The sequence below is a fragment of the Mirounga angustirostris genome, unplaced genomic scaffold (assembly GCF_029215605.1).
Source record: "Mirounga angustirostris isolate CCGP_5_RB_7025 unplaced genomic scaffold, mMirAng1.0.hap1 SCAF_10, whole genome shotgun sequence".
Lineage (NCBI taxonomy): Eukaryota > Metazoa > Chordata > Mammalia > Carnivora > Phocidae > Mirounga > Mirounga angustirostris.
In genome coordinates this window covers 31,402,500-31,423,254 of record NW_026991718.1, presented here as the reverse complement: position 1 = coordinate 31,423,254, position 20,755 = coordinate 31,402,500, and the positions used below count along the sequence as shown (strand labels likewise).

The window sequence follows — 20,755 nt, the reverse complement described above, 5'->3', positions numbered from 1 at the left end:
TTTATAGACTGGTAAATTAATTAATTAAAAGGTAGTCTAAGTGCTAGAGGAGAACTTTGTATTAAATACTGTAGAGACATGGAACAGGTTGCACCTTTTCCTGCAGTCTTTGAAGGCTACTCAAAGGAGGTATCTTTTGCACTAAATCCTGATTGTTCATTTGGCAATATCTTGTGTAATTAGAAAACACTTTAAGTATGCTATATTCTAATGAAAATAAAATTCATTTAAAATGTTAAATATTCCCCCTTTATTGTTAAAACCATGCTTGGAATACAGTTACTTAAGAAGGGGAGGAAGAAAAGCTTTACTTTGTACTTTCTATGGTTGTTAGAAAACTTTTTTCCCTCAAGAAGGCATTTGAGTTGAGGATATATATTAGTCCCTTTAAATTTCAGTTCTACTCTTTACAACCTGTAGTGTTCAGTGGAAATGTTTAGTTAAGGAACTACCTTAGTAATACTCTTTTGAAGTTTTGCTACTCAACTCTTTAAAAAATTATTAAAAATCCTTTAAGTGTAATTTACAACCTTGTGCATGTTCATCTATATAATTTACTTAAAAAGAGCACCCTATTCTATATCTTTAAAAAATTATTATCTGCATGAAGCAATAGTAGAAATATGTGAATGTGTATATATACATAATTATTGCAGATCTTATTATATACAAGGTCAAGATTTTTGTTGCTTGTTCTCTTCTGTAGTCATTTTTGCTTCATTATAGCTTGATATCAAGTATCTTATTTGAGCGTTTTTCTTTCTAAAAACTGATTTTTATAAATTTTAATTACAAAAGCAATAACCATAAATGAAACTTGCACATATTACTCAAACAAGTTCCAGAAAAATACTGAACTTAAATAAATACGTAAACCACAACTACAAACTTCTGACATCTTTTATTGTTGGAAGTCCTACTATGCCTTTTTTTGTTAAAGAACATATAGCAATACAGATTTATTTGCAGTCTGGGGTTTCTCTTTTAAAATATATATATTTGTGTATCACGATTTGTAATATACTACTCTTTTGCTAAATATGTTATTTTATACTATTAGGATCTACAGCTAGAATATGCACAAGGACACCAAAGTAGTTACTTTTTGGGTGCAAACAAGTAAGTAAAGTTCTTTTTAAATGTAAATTCAAGAATAATTAAGTTACTTTATATTTTAGTATACTCACTATATTATGTATTTATATTTATTGTGTATTTTATTATATATAATATTTAATATGTAAAATATATTTTAATATTTCCAGAAGTAAATTGTAGTAGTCTGGTAGATATGTTTTATAATATGCTTTTAACTTTTCTTCATCACTACTTTGCTAATCATTTAGTAATTGTCATAATGGGGACAATCACCTTAAATTTTTTATATCAAGCTACTTTTTCTAACCTTACTTATTAGAAAAAATGTACATTCCAACTGAAGATAATATATGTTTCAGGATTTTTTTCTTTTATTATTTTTTTTTATTTTTATTTATTTTTTAAAGATTTTATTTATTTGAGAGAGAGAATGAGATAGAGCATGAGAGGGGGGAGGGCCAAAGGGAGAAGCAGACTCCCTGCTGAGCAGGGAGCCCGATGTGGGACTCAATGCCGGGACTCCAGGATCATGACCTGAGCCGAAGACAGTTGCTTAACCAACTGAGCCACCCAGGCGCCCTATCTATTTATTTATTTATTTTTAAGATTTTATTTATTTATTTGTCAGAGAGAGAGAGCATAAGCAGGGGGAGTGGCAGGCTCTCCACTGAGCAGGGAGCCCGATGCGGACTCGATCCCAGGGCCCTGGGATTATGACCTGAGCTGAAGGCAGACGCTTAACCAAATGAGCCACCAGGCACCCTTCTTTTATTTTTAAAGTTGACCAATTATTCCTTATAAAACTTGCTTTGGTACATGTCCCAGGTGTGTTGGCTCTTAAAATAGCCGGGAGTATTCACACCTTTTAGAAATATCTATCCTGACTTTTTAGTTAAGAGCTTTTCAAAAAGTAGAGAGTAGTTAAAATATGTCTAGTGTCTTAAGAATTATCAGTTCATGCAAGAAGTAAATCCAGCAATTATTAAAGGCCTCCTCTATGCTAGGCACTGTCTGGGTGGGGCACCACTGGGGTGAAAAGGCAGCTTTTACAGGGTCTAACAATTTAAGTTGCTCGCAGTCCTGAGTCAGCAGGGTAAGGAGACAGGACTCTGCTGTTCCCAGTAGGTTCTCATTTCCTGAGTTCATGAATAGATTATCATTTTAAAATCTAATTTGTAAGGAAATACTGTTTAAGTTGCCAAAATCTCCCAGCAGTGTAGATATTATCTTAGTAATCAGAACAACTTAAAATTTCAACATATGATTTCACTTACATTAGAGCGTTGAGAAGTATACATACATCCATACTTTAAGCAGTTGAGAAATGGTGACTAAAGACGAGTAGCTCGGATTTAAAGATAATGCAAAATCATGTCTCTCTCCTTTTTTATAGACTAAATGTTTAATACACTATCTTTTCTCAACACAGAGAAAAGACTTTGAATGACAACCTAGAGAAATGCATTAGTTTTGATTTAAGCTGAACTTCAGTTAAATACGATGAGGTTTTTTGTTTTTTTTAATTAACCTGATTTAGGTTTCCTAAAATGGAAAATAAGCATAAAATTTCCCTAGTAGAAAAATGAAATTTTATCTAAAGAGTAACTATGTGCTATTTGTAATCTGTCCTGATTTGTTGATGGACAACAAAGAAAGTTTGTCTCATAGTGGTTAGCAAATAAAAATTCTAAAGTGCTTTTTGTGTTGTTTTGTCTAAATTTAAGGTCACTGGTTTTAAGGACCTTGTTAGCAAATTTTGGTATATTTTAAGAGACAGTGGATAATTTGGAGAAATATTTCATTTATCCTTTTTTGGTTCATTTTAAATATATTTTTGAATTATATACAGGCAAAATGCAAAAAAATATATAGCCCATCACTAAATGCTTTTTCAGATTCCTTAGTTCCCATTGTCTAATTTCTGATTGTTAGACATTTTCATAGTATATAGTTACTTTGGCTAGGTAAAATGTTAATAATTTGCCCAACCTTCATTTTTTGATTAATTGGATCCCTGCTTAAGGAACTGTATTCTATATAACGAATCACTGGCAAGGTAGGTTGGCCAGAAGTTTGACCTTTGGCTGTGTTTCATGTACAGGTATATACATACATGTGACATGAGCATGGATGTAGCACTTCTCTTACTGTACTGATATGTCTGCTTTATTCTTGTGACTAGGCAGTGTTTTAAAACTCACAGGATTTCCTGCTTTCTCCATAGGTGATCAGGCAGACAGATTTCCATTTATGGGTTTCTACCTATTCCAGACCAAACAGGAACTAAGATAGTTTGGTTGTTTTGTTTTGTTTTGTTTTAACAGAATGATATGTATTTTGACTTACTGGGTTTTCTTTTCTTTTGAATGCTGTTATTATTGGGATCAACTTTTCTGATCATTTAAAACCAACAAAATACTGTTTTTAAAAGAAAACAATTATTTCTAATTTTGTCTTTAATGTAGAGCAAAAATTCTAAAGATAAAGTCTCTTCTGAAGACTGAAATAATGGTGAAAAGAGTAACTGAATTACACAGTTCCTGGCACAATTGAGTGTAGTAATAGTAAATGCCAGCTCTGGAATCAGAATGCCCTCTTCCTGTAAGCTATGTGACCTTGAGAAATTTACCTCAATTTTCTCTGGTAAAATGGGGATTATAATTAGTCCCTGCCTTGTAGGGTGCTAAGGGTGAAAGGTAGTAATCATTGCAAAGCATTTAGGACAGCTAGGGTTTAATAAATACTTACTAATTGCCCTTACCTGTAGTATTTACTCAGTAAGTAATCGTTGATGTAAGAGCAAGTGAATATGAGTGAATAAAACTGCTCTTTGGTTTTAAAGAGATAAGAAGTTTTTTTGTTTTGTCTTCAGATATAATCAGGACAATACTTAAAAGATTGTTTTGAGCCATTTAGGCAATTTCAGATTTTAGTAACCAGCAGCCTGAATTTCTTAGCTAATGTGAATATGCTAAATATTTTGGCTGTGGTTTTTACTTCCCTATATCAGTTTCTTCACTTCACCACTTAAATCTATAATTGCATATTGTTCCATTTTTAACTTTTCATCCAGATTTCCAAATTATTTTAGATTGACTTAGTAATTCAGTATTTGTGGGCATCATTTTTGTTTTATTTTGTTGATCACTTTCTAAAATTTCCATAACAGAAGAATCCACATGGACTAGTGAATTGTGACACTGTTTATTGTAGAGCACCCAATCTTGGTGATTAAATCAGTGTCACATATTTCTCGAGGGCTCTCAAGATACAATATTTACTGTAAATGAACCTCTTAGCAAATTTAGCCATGTTTCATTTTCTTTTCTTTTTTTTAAAGGTTTTATTTATTTATCTGAGAGAGAGAATGGGAGACAGAGAGCATGAGAGGGGGAGGATCAGAGGGAGAAGCAGACTCCCCGCCGAGCAGGGAGCCTGATGTGGGACTCGATCCTGGGACTCCAGGATCATGACCTGAGCCGAAGGCAGTTGCTTAACCAACTGAGCCACCCAGGCGTCCCCATTTTCTCTTTTATAAAGCCTGAAAAGCAAATCATATATCCTACTTTTCATTAAAACTTTGTGAATTCTATAACTTTATTAACAAAATATCTGTAACATAGTAGGAGATTTACAAGTAAATAAATAAAAATTTACATGAGTCCCTCGCCATAGGCTAGCTGCTTTTCTGTGTTCTTATTAAGCCTTTCTCTCTTATTCTTGGCAAATCTAACACTCTCAGGAAGATTCTTTTTTAAAAAGTGGAATGCCATGTAAATCCAATTAAATATGGTAATTGAAAATAAACTACATTTTGAATTTCCCTCTTATTTTCAAATTTGAATATTCTCTACTGAAAAAAGAGGTGCCCCCCCAAAACTGTTGTCATGTGTGTAAGAAGTGTTTTTCATATCTTCCAAAATGATATAAAAGCCCAATGTACACTTCAGAGATACTGTGTTTAACTTAGTAAAATAGTTTAAAGCAGTGCTTCTTCAATTTTTGGTCTCAGGACCCTTTACAATCTTAAAAATTATTGAGGACTCTAGTAAGCTTTTGTTTATATGGGTTATAATTGTCAATATTTATAGTATTGGAAATTTACACTAAGAGCTTTTCAAAATATTTACTTATTTAAAATAGTAATATATTCATTACATGTTATAAATAACATTTTTGTGTGTGTATTAAAAAAAAATTACTCATCACTAAGGACCAATTTAAATGTCACCTCTTTATGATACCTTCCTTGTAACACCACTTGATTCCTTTCATGAAACTTAGAAGCAGCAAATAATTGTGATAATAGTCTTTATATATGTCAGTGTAATTCAACAGACTTTTGTTGAGGCCCACTAATAACATTTATTTATGAAAAACAGCTGTTTTCCTGAAATAAAGTAATAGTAAGAAAAGTGGCATTGTTTTATATTTTTTGCAAATCTCTTTAATATCTGGCTTAATAGAGGACAGCTGCATTCTCATATCGGCTACTAATCTGTTGTGTTATGCATTTTGTAATCTCTGGAAAACTCCAGAGTTTCCTTCTCGATGAAAGAACAAGAGTGCAAAAAGTAAATGCTTTTTTGTAGTATGTGTATTAAATATGAAAATAGTTTTGTTCTTGCAGACCTCTTACAGGAGACCAAGGGACCTCAGAGATCCCTAGACCACACTGAGAATTGCTAGTTTAAAGAAATGTTGCTCAATCATAATAAAGAAAATACTAATTGAGTACCTACTCTATTTTAAATTACTATTCTAAGCACTTTACCCAAGATATTCAGTGTATCGTCAGATAAACACTTTGACGTAGGTACTGTTATAATTCCTGTTTTATAGATATGGAAACTGAAGCACTGCAAAGTAACTTATTGAAGGCCACACAGCTTCCAGGGACAGAGGCGGGTTTCAGATTCAGGCTGTCTTTGCTTCATAACCTGGCTATCCGGCTTCTAGTCAGAAGTCCTGCCTTCCTTGAGCTAGCCCTCGAAGAGCTTTGTGAGTTAGATGATAGATTTGACTGAAGTACCTCAATTTTTTTATCTACAAAATAGGATTTGCAGTTAGTTTATGGCTTTCCCATGTCATTTACACTTGAGTTAGAGCTTTGTCATTTTTTAATAGTTAGGTTGTCAGTAAGCTGGCCTAAATAAAATATTTGAAGACCAAAATCTATTGTATTAATTGCGTATACCAGCTAAACCGTACCTTTCAGTTTCTCTGGTTTTATGTTTTGATAATTCTAAGGGCAGTTTTTTCCAATATATATCAGAGGGGGAAAATGATTAGAAGGTACTGCCTTAGAACTTTGGAGGAGAGTAAATTTCCATTGACTCACTTTTACCTCAATAATCTATTAGTAACCATATTTCTCCCTATCCCATTGGCTTTAAGAAAGCTACGGAGTTTTTATGCTTGAAGAGTGTAACATAGGAGATACGCTGCATGAACTTGCAGTGAAAAGAAGTAAGGGAACTTCAGGAATGCCACGAGTGCTCTCTTACATTCCTGAATATCAAAGTTTCATAAATTGCTCCTAATGATAAAATCCTCGCACCTGGTCTGATACAGGCTTAGTCTCCCAAAAGTGTAAATGTGTTTGCCAGTACACCACTGGAGAACAGATACGTCAGGTAAGTGAGTGTCTTCTGTGAAAGCAAAGTGCTACTACATTCATGTATTCACATCACATGCATGCATGCTTTTGCAGAGATCCAACATGTTGAGTTTCATTTTGTAGGATTGCCTGAGAGCATGTTTTTTTTAAAGTGTGTCACCTTCCTTATTTTAAGAAAAAGAAAATATAATTTCAGGTGTCAGGTAAAATGTTCCAGGTAAAATTTGAATCCTGGAAACCCCTGGCTATGACCCTGCAATTATGGTTTTGTCAGTCCTATTGTGACATTTCATGGTGGGTTGTCCTCTGTTTGAATTGGTATTTTTCACTAAACATTAGGATTTATTTTGTTCATTTCAAATACATGTATAAAGACATTAGCAACAGAAAATACAGATATATTATTAAATATAACTTGATGTTCTATGGTATAGAGATCATTGTAGCAGATGTTAGTAAATAGTAAAGAGTAATTTTAAAATTTGTGGGTAAGGTTAAAGTGATGAAAATGTTCTTGGTATTCCTTTGCTTATTTATTCACATTATTTTTTGTTTTTGTTTTTGTTTTCTTTTGAGGAGTCTACTGAAGTCTGTTGAAGAAGAATTACATCAGCGGTAATTTTGATTTTTAATTAAGCCTAAAATACTTTATATCATAGATGCGTAAAGTCTGTTTGCCCCCTTCTCTGTCATGTAGCCTAAGATTGTTTTGTTGTTGTTTAATTCTGAATCCTGCAAATCTGCAAATAAAATTCTGTCTTGCAGTGGCCTTTCCTGCATTTTCTAAAATTTACTCTTAAGCCGTTTTGGTAAAGTCCATTTAGTGACAGTGGAATTATCCTTTGTCCTTAGAGGGCATGTGGCACATTTAGAAGATGATGAAGGGGATGATGATGAATCTAAACAGTAAGTTCTTTCTCTGTTTTTGTTAAAAGAAAATGTGTCATTTGACTTGATTTCATAAATCTGACAGCTTAATATTGCCAGTAATTTTAATATCATTAGTAACATAGTATTATGGGTTATACCACAGTTTCTTTCTCTTTCCGTATTCTAGTTGTGTTAGCTCAAGCAGCATTAACAAAACGCCATAGCCTGGTGGTTTAAAAATTGATCTCACAGTTCTGGAGGCTGGGAAGTTCAGGCTCGAGCTGCAGGCCAGTTTAGTTCCTAGTGAGAGGTCTCTTTTAGGCCTGCCAGATGGCTGCCTTTTCACCATGTTCTCACGTGGGCTTTCCTCAATCCGTGCATGCAGAGACAGAAATCTCTTCCCCTTTTCCTATCCGATGAGGACCTCACTCTTACGACCTCAGTTAACCTTCCACTAAACACTAGAATATGAGCATAATTCAGCCAAGTTGTCTGCCTCTCTGTAACAAGGATCCCCTTTCCTCCCGTTTATGATAGTATGTTCATCATTTCCATCTAAGACCTCAGCAGGATGGCCTTAACGTCCACATTCTACCAACATTCTGTTGGGGATTATGTATTCTCTAAGAAGATGGAAACTCTCCTGCATGCAGCTCTCCTCTTTCTGGCTGCTCACCAAGATCACTCTTAGTGTCCCTATTTCTAGCATGTACCTTAGAACTCTTCCAGCCTCTACCTGTTACTCAGATCCAAAGCTGCTTCCACGTATTTGGGTATTTGTTATAGCAGTACCCCACTTCTTGGTACCAAGCAAGTCAGTCTTAGCTCGGCCTGCCATTAGAAAATACCATGGACTGCGTGACTTGAGTAACAGCAGTTTGTCACACTCTGGAGTCTCAGGTGTCTAAGATAAAATAACTGCCTATTCAGTTCCTGGTGGGGGCCCTATTTGTGGGTTGTAGACAGCTGCCTTCTTGCTCAAGTGGTCTTTTCTCAGTGTGTACACAGAGAGAGAGAAGGAAGGAGCAACCTCCTTTCCTCTTCTTATAAGGTCCTGTAGGATCAGGACCCCACCCTTAGGACCTTCTTTAACCTTAATTACCTCCTAGAAGCCCTATGTCCAAATACAATCACATTAGGGGTTAGGGCTTAAACATAGGAATTTTGGTGGACAAAATTCAGTTCATAGCACTGGCTCATGACAAAGAATTTTGAAATGTCATAAATTCGTAATTGGTAGATGCTATAATTATTACTACAACTACAAACAAAGAGGCTTGTACTTGGTTGATTAAATTTCATGTGCTATGTTTTAAATAAACACCTACATTGGATATAAATCTATTTTTCAAGAGGGAATATTTTCACTTATGTAAGCATTGATACTTAGTTTTTTAGATTTTTTTTCCCCCTTTGAAGAAAGGTGCAATTTCATGGGAGAGTGACACCTGACTAGCAGCTGGAGGCGTGGAGGCATAGGTTTTCCTTTGTACCTCACTACTCTGTGACCTTGAATCAGGTCACTTAGCCTCTCTGGGCCTCCCTTTCCTCATCTGAGAGTTAATGCTCGATCATCTTTTCATTTTTTTGTACATCTAAAATGCCAGTCCTGAGTTGTAATGAATTTTAGCTTCAATCAAATAAATTCTACCTAAAATTTTCCAGCAAATATATGTAGCTTTTGATGAGCTTCATCAGAGATATTTCATATCTAACAGTAAAAATGAAGCTTACATTGTAATATATTTTTATACTATATCATTTTGCTCTTTTTCCCTAAACTAATTGCTGCTTATGTTTTTATAATAATTACTTTCCAATTGATAAAAACTGGAACTGTAATTATCTTCTCCTGTTTTAATTTGAAACCAAGAAAGCATATCTCCTTAATTACTTCTGAATAAAACTTCATTCCGTATAACTTGAACATTTCACAGAATATTTTGGAAAACACTCATAATCTCAGAAAAGGGAACTTGTTTATGCAAGTTTTCTTCCATATCTTTGAAAAATTAATTATATTTTAGTAATAATTCAATTCTGATTCTAAACGCTCATGTTTTTATAGTTCAACCATGAAAGCGAAAGTTCCACCTCCTTTGCCACCAAAGGTAAGCAGGTTTGTTTTTCAACTTGAATTACGTGGGTGTGTGTGTGGGTGTGATTGTTCTGCCACTTTAGTACTGTATTAATAGTTTCTCTGTAGCTTATTTTCACTTGGGATCCGCCCAAAAAAAAAAAAAAACATGAACAAGTGACTAACCATGATATAGATGACTGTGATTATTTTTGTTTGTCTTTTTTTAATTATCCAACTTGTCACTTAATATTTATGCTAAATAAGTTCTAGAAATTTGTGCATGAAAATGATTAAGTTAATAGGTTGGTATTATTTCACCTGGTTAGAAATCTCACATTTTTTGTAAGATTTTTTTTCCTTCAAAACATATGATCTACTAGTAATTGGTTTCTTGAGAATGGTTAATGGATAGTGATTTATCATCATAGATATTAACTATCATAGAAGGTACTTTTACATTAAAAATACAAAATAGGACAGTAATTTTCAAAAATTTTTTAGCAAAAATCCTTTTGTTAAAAGCATCATAAAATACTAAAATTCCAACTGAAGGGTTTTTTAAAGATAAAATGAGTTAATATAGGTAATAAAAATTTATAAGCTTATATGCAGAGTAAATTTTAATTATAAAATTGAACTATTTATAATTCTAAGGTTTGAAATCAGGGATTATAAATGACAATTGGAGTCTGACCAGTCTTGGCATCTAATGTATTAGATTTTGTATTTTGTTTTCATTTTATACTTTTGAAAAAATCATGATTCAACGCAGGTAAATAATACTGTACTTGCTTGTTTAGTTTTACATTAGAATTTCAAAAAGGTAAGTGCTGAGCAATCTTCCTAATAAGGGACACATTTATAAGAATTTATAAATTCTCCAAACTGTCAGCTGACTGGAGGTTTTTTCATTGTCTGCACAGAAAGTTTCTTAGCCATTCCATATTGCTGTGTTAGTATTCTCCAGTATGATAAAAATTTTAATTGGTATCTTCTCCTGCCCCAGTCTGAGAGATTAAGCATTAACATAAAAGACATTGACTCATCTAAAAGAGACAGTTTAGCCTTATAAAGAACTGAAATCTGATTAGCCTGAATATTTAAAATAAACTCATTTAAATTGGAGATCAGAAGAACCAGAATATTTTTATTTAGCAAGTCTAGGTAGGAAGGCTTGTGAAGGAATTAAGAGGCCTTTTTTTTTTTCTGAGAAAACACGTTATTGCACATTTTAAGGTTGTATGTAAGATAATCTGAATCAGATAGTTGAACAACCTTGGAGCTTAGCTAGTAAACACAGTTCGAAAGCCTCTGATATATAATGGTATTTACTTCAGGGAAAATGTTTAATATTTTTCCTTTTGAATGAAACATAAATAATTTTCTGTTTAATCCTTGGTCTCCTTTTCTGTATTATTTCAGCCTAAGTCCATATTCATACCACAGGAAACTCATTCTACTGATGATGATAATCAAGGAACCATCAAGAGATGTCCCATGTCAGAGAGCCCAGCAAAACCATCCCAAGTTCCGCCTAGACCACCACCGCCCAGATTACCTCCACAAAAGCCGATTGCTTTAGGTAATGGGGGAAGGGAGGGTGAGATAAGCATGTTACCAGGGTTTAGTACTGTGTGAAAAAAATGGAGGGTATCTTTCTTTTAAGAGAGTATTTGAAATTCCTTTGAGAGAGGAGAGAAGGAAGACAATGACCACAGAGATGTTTTCTGCTTTTTGCCACATGGTTTGAAGTGTTTATATGACAGGATTACCTGTGACCCATTCTGGGATTCAAATGTCCTTGTTTCTCATTTCATATCTAACTTCTTCCCTCTTGGAGAATTGTGAATGCTCAGTTCATCATTTATCTTAGCGTGGCAGCAGAAGAAACTGAACTCTGAACAAACAAGGACAGTGTGTTTTGGTTGTAGGCTACTTGTGTTTTAGAAAAAGAGGAGGGTACTCTAAGTTCTTCATTTTATCATTTTTAGAAAAGTGATTGTCTCCATTACTAGGTATTTGCCTCCAAATTAATACTAGAAGATGCTGTTTTAATACTATATTCTTGCATATTATGCATAAGAAGCAATTTAAAAAAGAACAACTAAAGTTTCCTGGATAACATAGTGTAAATTACCCCTTTCCTGAAAGTAGTTATATATTCAGTATTTCTTTGTCTTTTACACAAATACATGTGCTTAGTTAGACATAACCTGATTTTAAATTTGTCTATATGAAAATAGAGATATAAGTAGCAGAACATGTGTATCAGACCTCTTTCTTGAGTACTAAATATTTCTGATTGGGTGATCCCAAGTGAAGGCAGAAACCATCTGAGAGATCGGATTTTTCTTTCCTACTTGATAATTTTCTGAATGAAAGTTTTCATGAAAATTGATCCTTTTTAAATATATTTAAACATCTCACTGAAGGAAATGGAGTGAGTTCCTTCCAGTTAAATGGTGAACGAGATGGTTCATTGTATCAACAACAGAATGAACACAGAGGCACAAACCCTTCAAGGAAAGAAAAGAAGGATGTACCAGTAGGTATTTATATTTATAACCTCTACTTGTATTTTTCTTTCTCATTGTTAGGTTATAGTTTTGTTATTATAATTAATGAAACTGTAGCAATGATATATTTTACAATATGGTATTTAATATATTAATTATAATGATAATAGATTGCTTAAATCTTTAAAAAAGTAACTTTGCTGTGGCAAACTTGAATGATGGCCAGTTGGTTATAAAGGTGTATTATAGAATGTGACCTTCTGTATACAGGTAACTATTAGTATTCTCATTGTGATGAGATTGATTCTTAAAAAGTTCCTTTTTCAGTCTCAAGAAGTTATGGAAAGAAGGACATGGACAGATAAGGAAAGCTAGAATTTACTCAGGACACATTTTTAACTGTAGATTACATAATTCATGGTATTACTACTCTTACTCAAAGAAAATAAATAACAAGGAAAAATTACTTTCTAGTAGATGTACAAATATCACTTCAGGAAAGATGAAGTTAACCTTAACAGCTATTCCTGTTACAGATAAATAAATATTATTTATCGGGGAACTAAAATATTTTAACATTTGTAAAGAATTTGCTCTTCATCATCAGAAGACATTTGTCTGTCATCATAGAACTTAAAATAACAAAAAATCCTTAAAATCTCCAATTCAGCAGATGAGATCATGAGTTGAGATGGTATTTTTTTTTAAGTTTTTGTGTATACTAATATTTATTTTTATAGATATTTATAGTACATTTAAAATGTTTATGTGCATTTAGCTATGATTTTATGTAGTAAGCACATTGCTAGAGGCTTTTGTACTATATCTAATCAACTTTTTTTTTAAGATTTCATGACATAATATGACATACCATTTTTTATTTTCAGTTAAAACACTTAACTGAGATTATCCATCATAATTTGTGAAATTTAGGTAGGACGTTGTTATAAAAGTGTAAAATGCCCTTCAAGAATAAGTTTTTATGAAATCTGTCCAACTGAGGAAGGCCTTTTTGTTTTCGTCAGTTTAAATTTTAGCAGCCCTGTTAATGTAGTAGTACAGAAATACAGCCTAATGACTATATGCAGCATAAGAACCTTTGAGAGATGTATCCATTTTTTATGTGTGCATTTTTAATTCACTCTGTTATCTTCATTAGGATAAGGAACTACTGTTCTGTAGTAGTGAAACCTAACAGTTTCAGTAATTCTGAAATATGTCCATGATTGTATCATAGGATAAACAGTATCCATGACATATTGAAACATGACTACAGTTTCTGCAGCTTGAAATTATTTATAGCCAGTTCTGTCAATACTTACTGTAAATCTGACAGTTACAACATTCAGAGCTCCCTAATTAAAAATGTTTTGCCAAAATAGATGATCTAACATAATTTAAGGACATCAGTATAAAACTAAGTACACGAATTATTTGCAAAATGGAAAAACATTATCAGAAATTAGTGGCCGTAATAGGCTGTACATCTTCATACACATATCTACAAAGTAAAATTTCAAATGGTCTTAATTTCAGAAGTGTCTAGTAGTTACAGAAGTAGTACTACATAGAATATTTCATTTGTATCATGTATACAAAATCAATTAATAGCTTTTTAGTTAATTTTTGTTGCATCATTTAGATAATTTTGACTTAGATTGAGAAAAAATTAGGATGTCATTCCTTAAAATATTAAGATTAACCTCCAGAGAAGTCTAGACTTTCATAAAATATATGTTTAAAAAGTATCATCTCAGGACGACTGGGTGGGTCAGTTGATTAAGTGTCTGCCATCGGCTTAGGTCATGCTCCCAGGGTTCTGGGATCAAATCCTGCTTCCGGCTCCTCGCTCAGCAGGGAACCTGCTTCTCCCTCTCCCCCTGCCACTCCCCTGGCTTGTGCTCTCTCTCTTTTTCTCTCTGACAAATAAATGAATAAAGTCTTAAACTCGGGCACTTCTTTTTTTTTTTTTTTTTTAATCTTGAATTAGGAAAGACTACATTTAAAAAAATAATCATCTCTCTCCAAGAGATTCCTTCTCCAGGGGACAAATCATATACTCCAGGCATGTAGGCCCTTGGAGAAATATCTGGTATTCTTGAGCATCTTGGAGGTGAATGATTATGCAATTTTTACTTTCCTGGTAATTATCAGTATACTTTGTCCAGTGATTGATATATTTGAATTCATCAAAATGTAAAACTTCAATTGACATTGTAAACAAGGTTAGGATAATCTACAGACTAGGATAAGACATTTGTAATATATTTAGTAGACAAAGTATTCAAATCTAGGGTGTTTGGTTGGCTCAGTCGGTTAAGTGTCTGCCTTCAGCTCAGGTCATGATCCCAAGGTCCTGGGATCGAGCCCCGCACTGGGCCCCTTGTTCAGCAGGGAGCCTGCTTCTCCCTCTGCCTGCCGCTCCCCCTGCTTGTGCGCTCGCTCTCTGTCTCTCTCTGACAAATAAATAAAATCTTTTAAAAAAAGTATTCAAATCTAGATTATATAAAGAATTCCAACAAGTACGTAAGAAAAAAATAACTCAGTAAAAAGAGAAAAGACACTTCACAGAAGAGAATATACAAATAGCCAATAAACTGTTTTTTAAATATTCTCAATCTTCCTAACAATCAGAGCCATGCAAATTAAGGAGAAAACATTTTTTATTCATCAGCTTGATAACATTAAGTGTCTGTGAGACCAGAAGGAACCAGGGCTCTCCTACATTGCTGATGGGTATGATATGAAATGAGCACTCGGAAAGACAGTTTGGTGGTCAGTATCTGCCAGAATGTAAAAGGTTCAGCCCTTTTTTTCCAGGAGTTTCTCTTCTCACAGCGTACCCTAAAAATATCATTCACACATTGCATAATAAGGTATATGCAACGGTGATCATTTCTGTATTGTTGTTATAGTGAAAAATGGAAAATAACTTAAATATCCAGTAATAATTAGGGAATAGCTAAGTAAAAGTATGTTATATTCATACTGTGCTGCAGTTAAACAAATGAACCAGATCTATGTGTACTGACAGAAAGATCTAAGACCCAACGTTAAGGCAAAGAAGAGGTTGATAAAATAGTGCATAACTATTTATGTTATAAAACACACATACAGTGTTTTCTGTAGGGAATCATATATACACACACACACACACACATATATACACACACACACAAAAGAGGTTGGAAATATACACAAATACATGAGTACATACAGTTGTCTAGAAAAAAGGCTTGGAAGGGTATACATTAAACCAGTTTTTTTGAGGGGCAGGTACCAGGAATAAGTGTACTATAGAAGGGTTATAGGGAACTTCAGCCTTATCTGTATTGTTTCGTTTTACAAAAAGAAAGTATTCATGTATTTTATTTTGATACATGTGTTTGAAATACAGTATTGTTATACCAAATAGCAACAAAAGAAATGTATTCATGCGTGTATTCTTTTTCTAGAAGCCTATTAGTAATGGTCTACCCCCAACACCTAAAGTGCATGTAAGTATAAATATCAAATAGGTTGTTTTCAAGCTAAATACAATGAAAGATAATTGCTTGACTGTGTATCTTTGGTTAGACTTTTTACCTGTTTGAAAGAATCTCCTCGGGGCGCCTGGGTGGCTCAGTTGTTAAGTGTCTGCCTTTGGCATAGGTCATGATCTGGGGGTCCTGGGATCAAGCCCTACATTAGGCTTCCCTGCTCAGCGGGAAGCCTGCTTCTCCCTCTCGCATTCCCCTGCTTGTGTTCCTTCTCTCACTTTGTCTCTCTCTGTCAAATAAATAAATAAAATCTTGAAAAAAAAAAAAAAGAAAAGAATCTCCTTTATTAATAAAAAAATCTATAAGATTACTAATTTAAATATTGTTACATTTGAAAAGTAGCTTTACAAAATAAAATTATGGTAAATTTATACATTTTAAAACTCCTTTATTCCAAAATTTGTTAATATCTTCTTTGTAGATATTTTTGAAGAAATGTGGATAAGGCACATGGATACAATAGGAAGTACAAAATGTAGATATGACACATTTTTTTCCTAGTGTTTTCAATGATCAAAAACAGAAGTTTAGAACTAGAAGGAGCATTAAAGGACCATCTGGCCCAAACTCTATTTTGACCATGAGTAAAACTGAGACCCCAGAATCTTTGCAAGATCACAGAACTCCACCCAGTTCCTAGATAACACTCCTATGTTCTGTTTTTTTTCACTCTGTCCTGGTTTTTTTGTTTGTTTTATTAGACCATGCTACCTTAGGGTTAAAATTATATTATTATATTATAAAATTATATTAGCTCAGTGTAACTGAGTTGCATCAGTATATAGAACTGCATTTTCACCGCTGCAAACCTGTAACCTAAAACGTAGTTTGACGCTAATTTAGAAGGTATCCGCTGCGTTTCTAGTCTGTAACCTCTTGACTCTTCTTTTTAGCCCTTTTAGTTTCTTACTCCACTTTGTAATTAGTATAAAGATCTAAATATACCTTGTCTTACAAAATGAAAGTTTTGAGAGTAAAGGGCTCCCAAGTCCAGCAGAGACACTTAAACAGCCGGACACGATTTCCTGTTTGGCTGCAGTGCGAAGCCCGGTACGATCAGCTGTCCAGGCTAGCTTATGGTTGGGGTTGGTTTGATTGTTCGGCACCTCATTTTGTCATTTGGATTTTTAGGAATTAGGTAGCACCTCCACATACGAAATTTTGGCAGTGACCTTGAAGAATAATTATTGGAATTAGTTAAATGATACAATTTCTGCCCTACACCATAAAAACATTTTTATTGGTCTCCTACCACCTGATGGTATTGCCAGGTTGTTGTTGTTTTTTGGTACTAAAATCTTAAAAATGTTGGTTGGTAGGTTTCTTCGACGAAAAAGGAAATCTTAAGGTTTATGATTTTATTTTTTTATGTTAATATTTTTAATCCCTTATAATCAACTATAGTAATGCACTCTGTCCCCAGCTATTGTCTCCATATTTGTGAAGAAAATATTCCAGCTATAAAATGATGCACTGCTCTTCTCACCAAATATTTTTGTATTCTTTTCCCCGCAAGTTGTTAGTAGAAAAAGTGATTAAATGAATAAGCTTTCTTGTATTTATTCTAATCTGAACAACAGTTTCAAAATTAACATTTTACTCTTCGAAGATCAAAAAAAAAGTTCAAATGAATGATACTATATTTCCTTATAAGGTATTTATTATACGAAAGACTTGCAAATGGGTTTGATAAATATTAACATAAAGAAATAAAGCTTTTTATTGACCATCCAGGGAGAATAAGCACATGGCTTTTTTTTTTTTAAATGGGTACAGACCATGTTTTGAAGTACATAATATGAATTTGTAATCAACTATGCCTTTTTCATGTTGTAATATTAAATTTAATGATTAACATTAAACATTTTAGGTCATGAAATAAACTTTTCACCTTTATAGAGGTTATGATTTCCTTCTTATCAGAGAATATTGTATTATTTGGTTATTCTTTGTTTTTCCAGATGGGTGCATGTTTTTCGAAGGTTTTTAATGGATGTCCCTTAAAAATTCACTGTGCAACATCATGGATAAACCCAGATACAAGAGGTAGTACTATTTGTTTTTATCTGTTATCTAATTGTTTTTTAACTTGAGGCCATGAAAGCATTCAGTTTTCTTCATGTTCTGAATACCTTTCTGAAAAATTTTTTGTTATAATTTTTAAAAATTATTTAAGGTAAATATGTTTCTCTGTGTTATTAGCAGTGTTAGAGGTGACCTGTAACACTAAAATTTCACTGTATGGTCCCCCTATCAATAGAGTGAAACCTTACACTCTCTGCCACCCTAATCTCCCCCAGAAAAGGTTTTTTTCTATAGCTGCACATTCAGTATCTTTGTGCTTTAGGCACAGCTGTTGTTAAAGGAGTTTAACTGCCAAGGGTCCAGGGTGTAGTGAACACTTAAAAGGACCTCTCCACCTTAAAGGGGATCATAATAAGAATCGTTGTCGTTAGTCACTGACTGAAGACCACCAGCATTCTCTCACTATGTATCTTAGTATCTGTATATGTAAGATCTACATGAATACATGCCCTCACATCTTCTTACTAAATCTTTTAAAAATCCGAGGTGGAGGAACTTGTATTTCACAAGTAGGGAGAATGACATTCAGAGAGGTTCATTGTTTCATCACCAGTCAGGGGTAGAGCTGCACTTGGAACCCAGCTCAGTTGTATTGTCAGACCACAAAGCTTATGCCTTTAATCTGCCAGCACTAATCCTAAATACTGGGCAGTCTAGGAATGCTCTCAGCATTCTAAGTTGTTCTCAGCATACTTCAGTTCAGTCTGGAGAAGTTCTTTACCTGTTGTTTTTTATTATCAAAAGCAGATCAGACAGGACCGTGGCTAAACTACCATCTTCTAGCAGATATTGAGTACCCTAGCAGGTATCCAAGTTTTAGTTAACTTTCTGAATAGGCAGTAGCCAGATCCTGGGGTTTTTTGTTTTGTTTTGTTTTTTTGTTTTTTGGGGGTTTTTTTAGATCCTGATGTTTTGATGTTGCTGCTTATAATGGTAGCCCATCTGCAAAAATATTTTAAATCTGTATCAGTTCTTTTTTATTTATATTTTATACATCAATTGTACATGATCCTCTCTTAGAGGAATTTTAGAAAAGAAGCTACAGATTCTCTGCCAGTCCTCAGCACCTTCTGATGAGCGAGGAACCCTATCATTCCAGACTTCAAAACCTCTTTTTACATAAAAGTTTTCCTCTCTACTTTGAGGCTGGCATTTACATATAGCTCAGTTCATTAAGGTAGAGTGTTTAGCCACTTAATTTGTATTAAAATATATTTACTGCTTATCAATCACAATAATTCTTCATGTTAATACATATTTACGGGCGCCTGGGTGGCTCAGTCGGTTAAGTGACTGCCTTCAACTCGGGTCATGATCCTGGAGTCCCGGGATCGAGTCCCGCATCGGGCTCCCTGCTCAGCAGGGAGTCTGCTTCTCCCACTTGCCCTCCCCCTCTCATGCTCTCTGTCTCCCATTCTCTCTCACAAATAAATAAATAAAAAATCTTAAAAAAAAAATACATATTTACTTAATTTCTGTATAAATCCTTTTTGATAGTATTTTACATATCAAAACCGGTGAATTACTTTTGTCATTTCAGATCAGTACTTGATATTTGGTGCTGAAGAAGGGATTTATACTTTGAATCTTAATGAACTTCATGAAACATCAATGGAACAGGTGTGTTATTTTGTATTTTCCGTTTTTTAAAGTTATATATAGATACTAGACAAGAAATGTTTCAGTTCTAGGATTTTCTGCCTCTTTTATCCGTAAGAGCGTCATAGAGCATGTTGTATTTGTCGGTCCTCAGGACACATTCGCAGGACCAGTTCTTGCCCTGCAGGACCTCGTGATCTAACAGAGAAGGAGACATAGCAGTCCCTGCAACACTCAGCTGTCGCGCTAGGAGCAAGCACAAGGTCGAGGCCACAGAGTGCAGGTCACTAGCACCTCCTGTGGCAGGTGAAAAGACACCATTCGTGGCAATGAGTAGAAGTTTCCCAGACAGACAGAGGGTGAATATGAGGGCACGGAGTTGTGAATCGGCATGGCAAGGATGGGGAATCACTAACAGACATTCTGACTGGAGTACAGAACGAGTGCAGAATAGTAACAGTAAATGGAGGTGGGTGGGGAAGGCAACTGCCAAAACCCCACGCTTCGTGTACCATGCTGATAACCAGGTCTATGTTTTAGAACTATCTGTTTGCAGTGCGGTGAGAGATGGCAGGAGAGATGTTGGTCAAAGGGTGAAGAAGTGTTGAGTCAGGGCAGAAGTGGAGAGGACAGAAAGGAAAAAGTGGGGTTTGGGATTGTATGGGGACCATTTGTTATTGTCCCAGTGACTGGGGGAAGCTTTTGGCTTTAGTACCCAGGGGCCAGCAATGCTAAACAACCTGGAAAATGATGATGGTGTTAGAAGCTAATACCTATATAAAACTTACTGTGTGCCAAATACTGTTTTTAAACTTTTTTTAAAGATTTATTTATTTATTCCAGAGAGAAAGAGAGAGAGGAGGGGCAGAGGGAAAGAATCTTAAGCAGACTCCCCTATTAGCGGGGCTCAGTCCCATGACCCATGAGATCATGGCCTGAGCTGAAATCAAGAGTCAGACGCCCAACGAACTGAGGCACCCAGGCCCCCCTGCCAGACACTATTTTTAGATGCTTTACATAATTAACTTACTTAATCTTCACAACAACTCTCAAAGACAGATACCATCATGGATTGCATTTCCGATGAGAAATCTGAGGCACAGAAAGGATTAGTAACTTTTCAGAGATCCCACAACTATTAAGTAGCTGAACTGGGTGGGATATGAACCCAGCCAGCTGGCTCCAGAGTCCGTGTCCTTAACTACTTCACCACACTTCCTTTCCCACTTGTATGGCTCCTGTAGAGAAACATCAGACCTAGAGAAAGATTAAAGAGCTAGAATTGGCCATATTAAATGACCTCTTCAACATGGAGGCTCAGGAAAAGTCTAGGTTGACTCCAGGTCTC

The 20,755-nt window shown here is 34.5% G+C and overlaps 1 protein-coding gene across 4 annotated transcripts in view; it reads left to right on the top strand.

Moving 5' to 3' along the window:
* The window catches only part of MAP4K3 (mitogen-activated protein kinase kinase kinase kinase 3), a 189,063-nt gene that overhangs the window by 142,255 nt on the left and 26,053 nt on the right, over positions 1-20,755 (top strand). For all 4 annotated transcript variants that reach the window (XR_008506849.2, XM_045884471.3, XM_045884472.3 and 1 more), the window contains 9 exons: positions 1,061-1,119; positions 7,295-7,333; positions 7,571-7,624; positions 9,657-9,699; positions 11,091-11,250; positions 12,101-12,213; positions 15,640-15,681; positions 17,685-17,769; positions 19,349-19,428. Coding sequence is in view for 3 of the 4 variants with exons in the window: in XM_045884471.3 (XP_045740427.1) it covers positions 1,061-1,119; positions 7,295-7,333; positions 7,571-7,624; positions 9,657-9,699; positions 11,091-11,250; positions 12,101-12,213; positions 15,640-15,681; positions 17,685-17,769; positions 19,349-19,428 (675 nt within the window). In the remaining variant the exon portion in view is untranslated. The remainder of the gene's footprint in view (positions 1-1,060; positions 1,120-7,294; positions 7,334-7,570; positions 7,625-9,656; positions 9,700-11,090; positions 11,251-12,100; positions 12,214-15,639; positions 15,682-17,684; positions 17,770-19,348; positions 19,429-20,755) is intronic.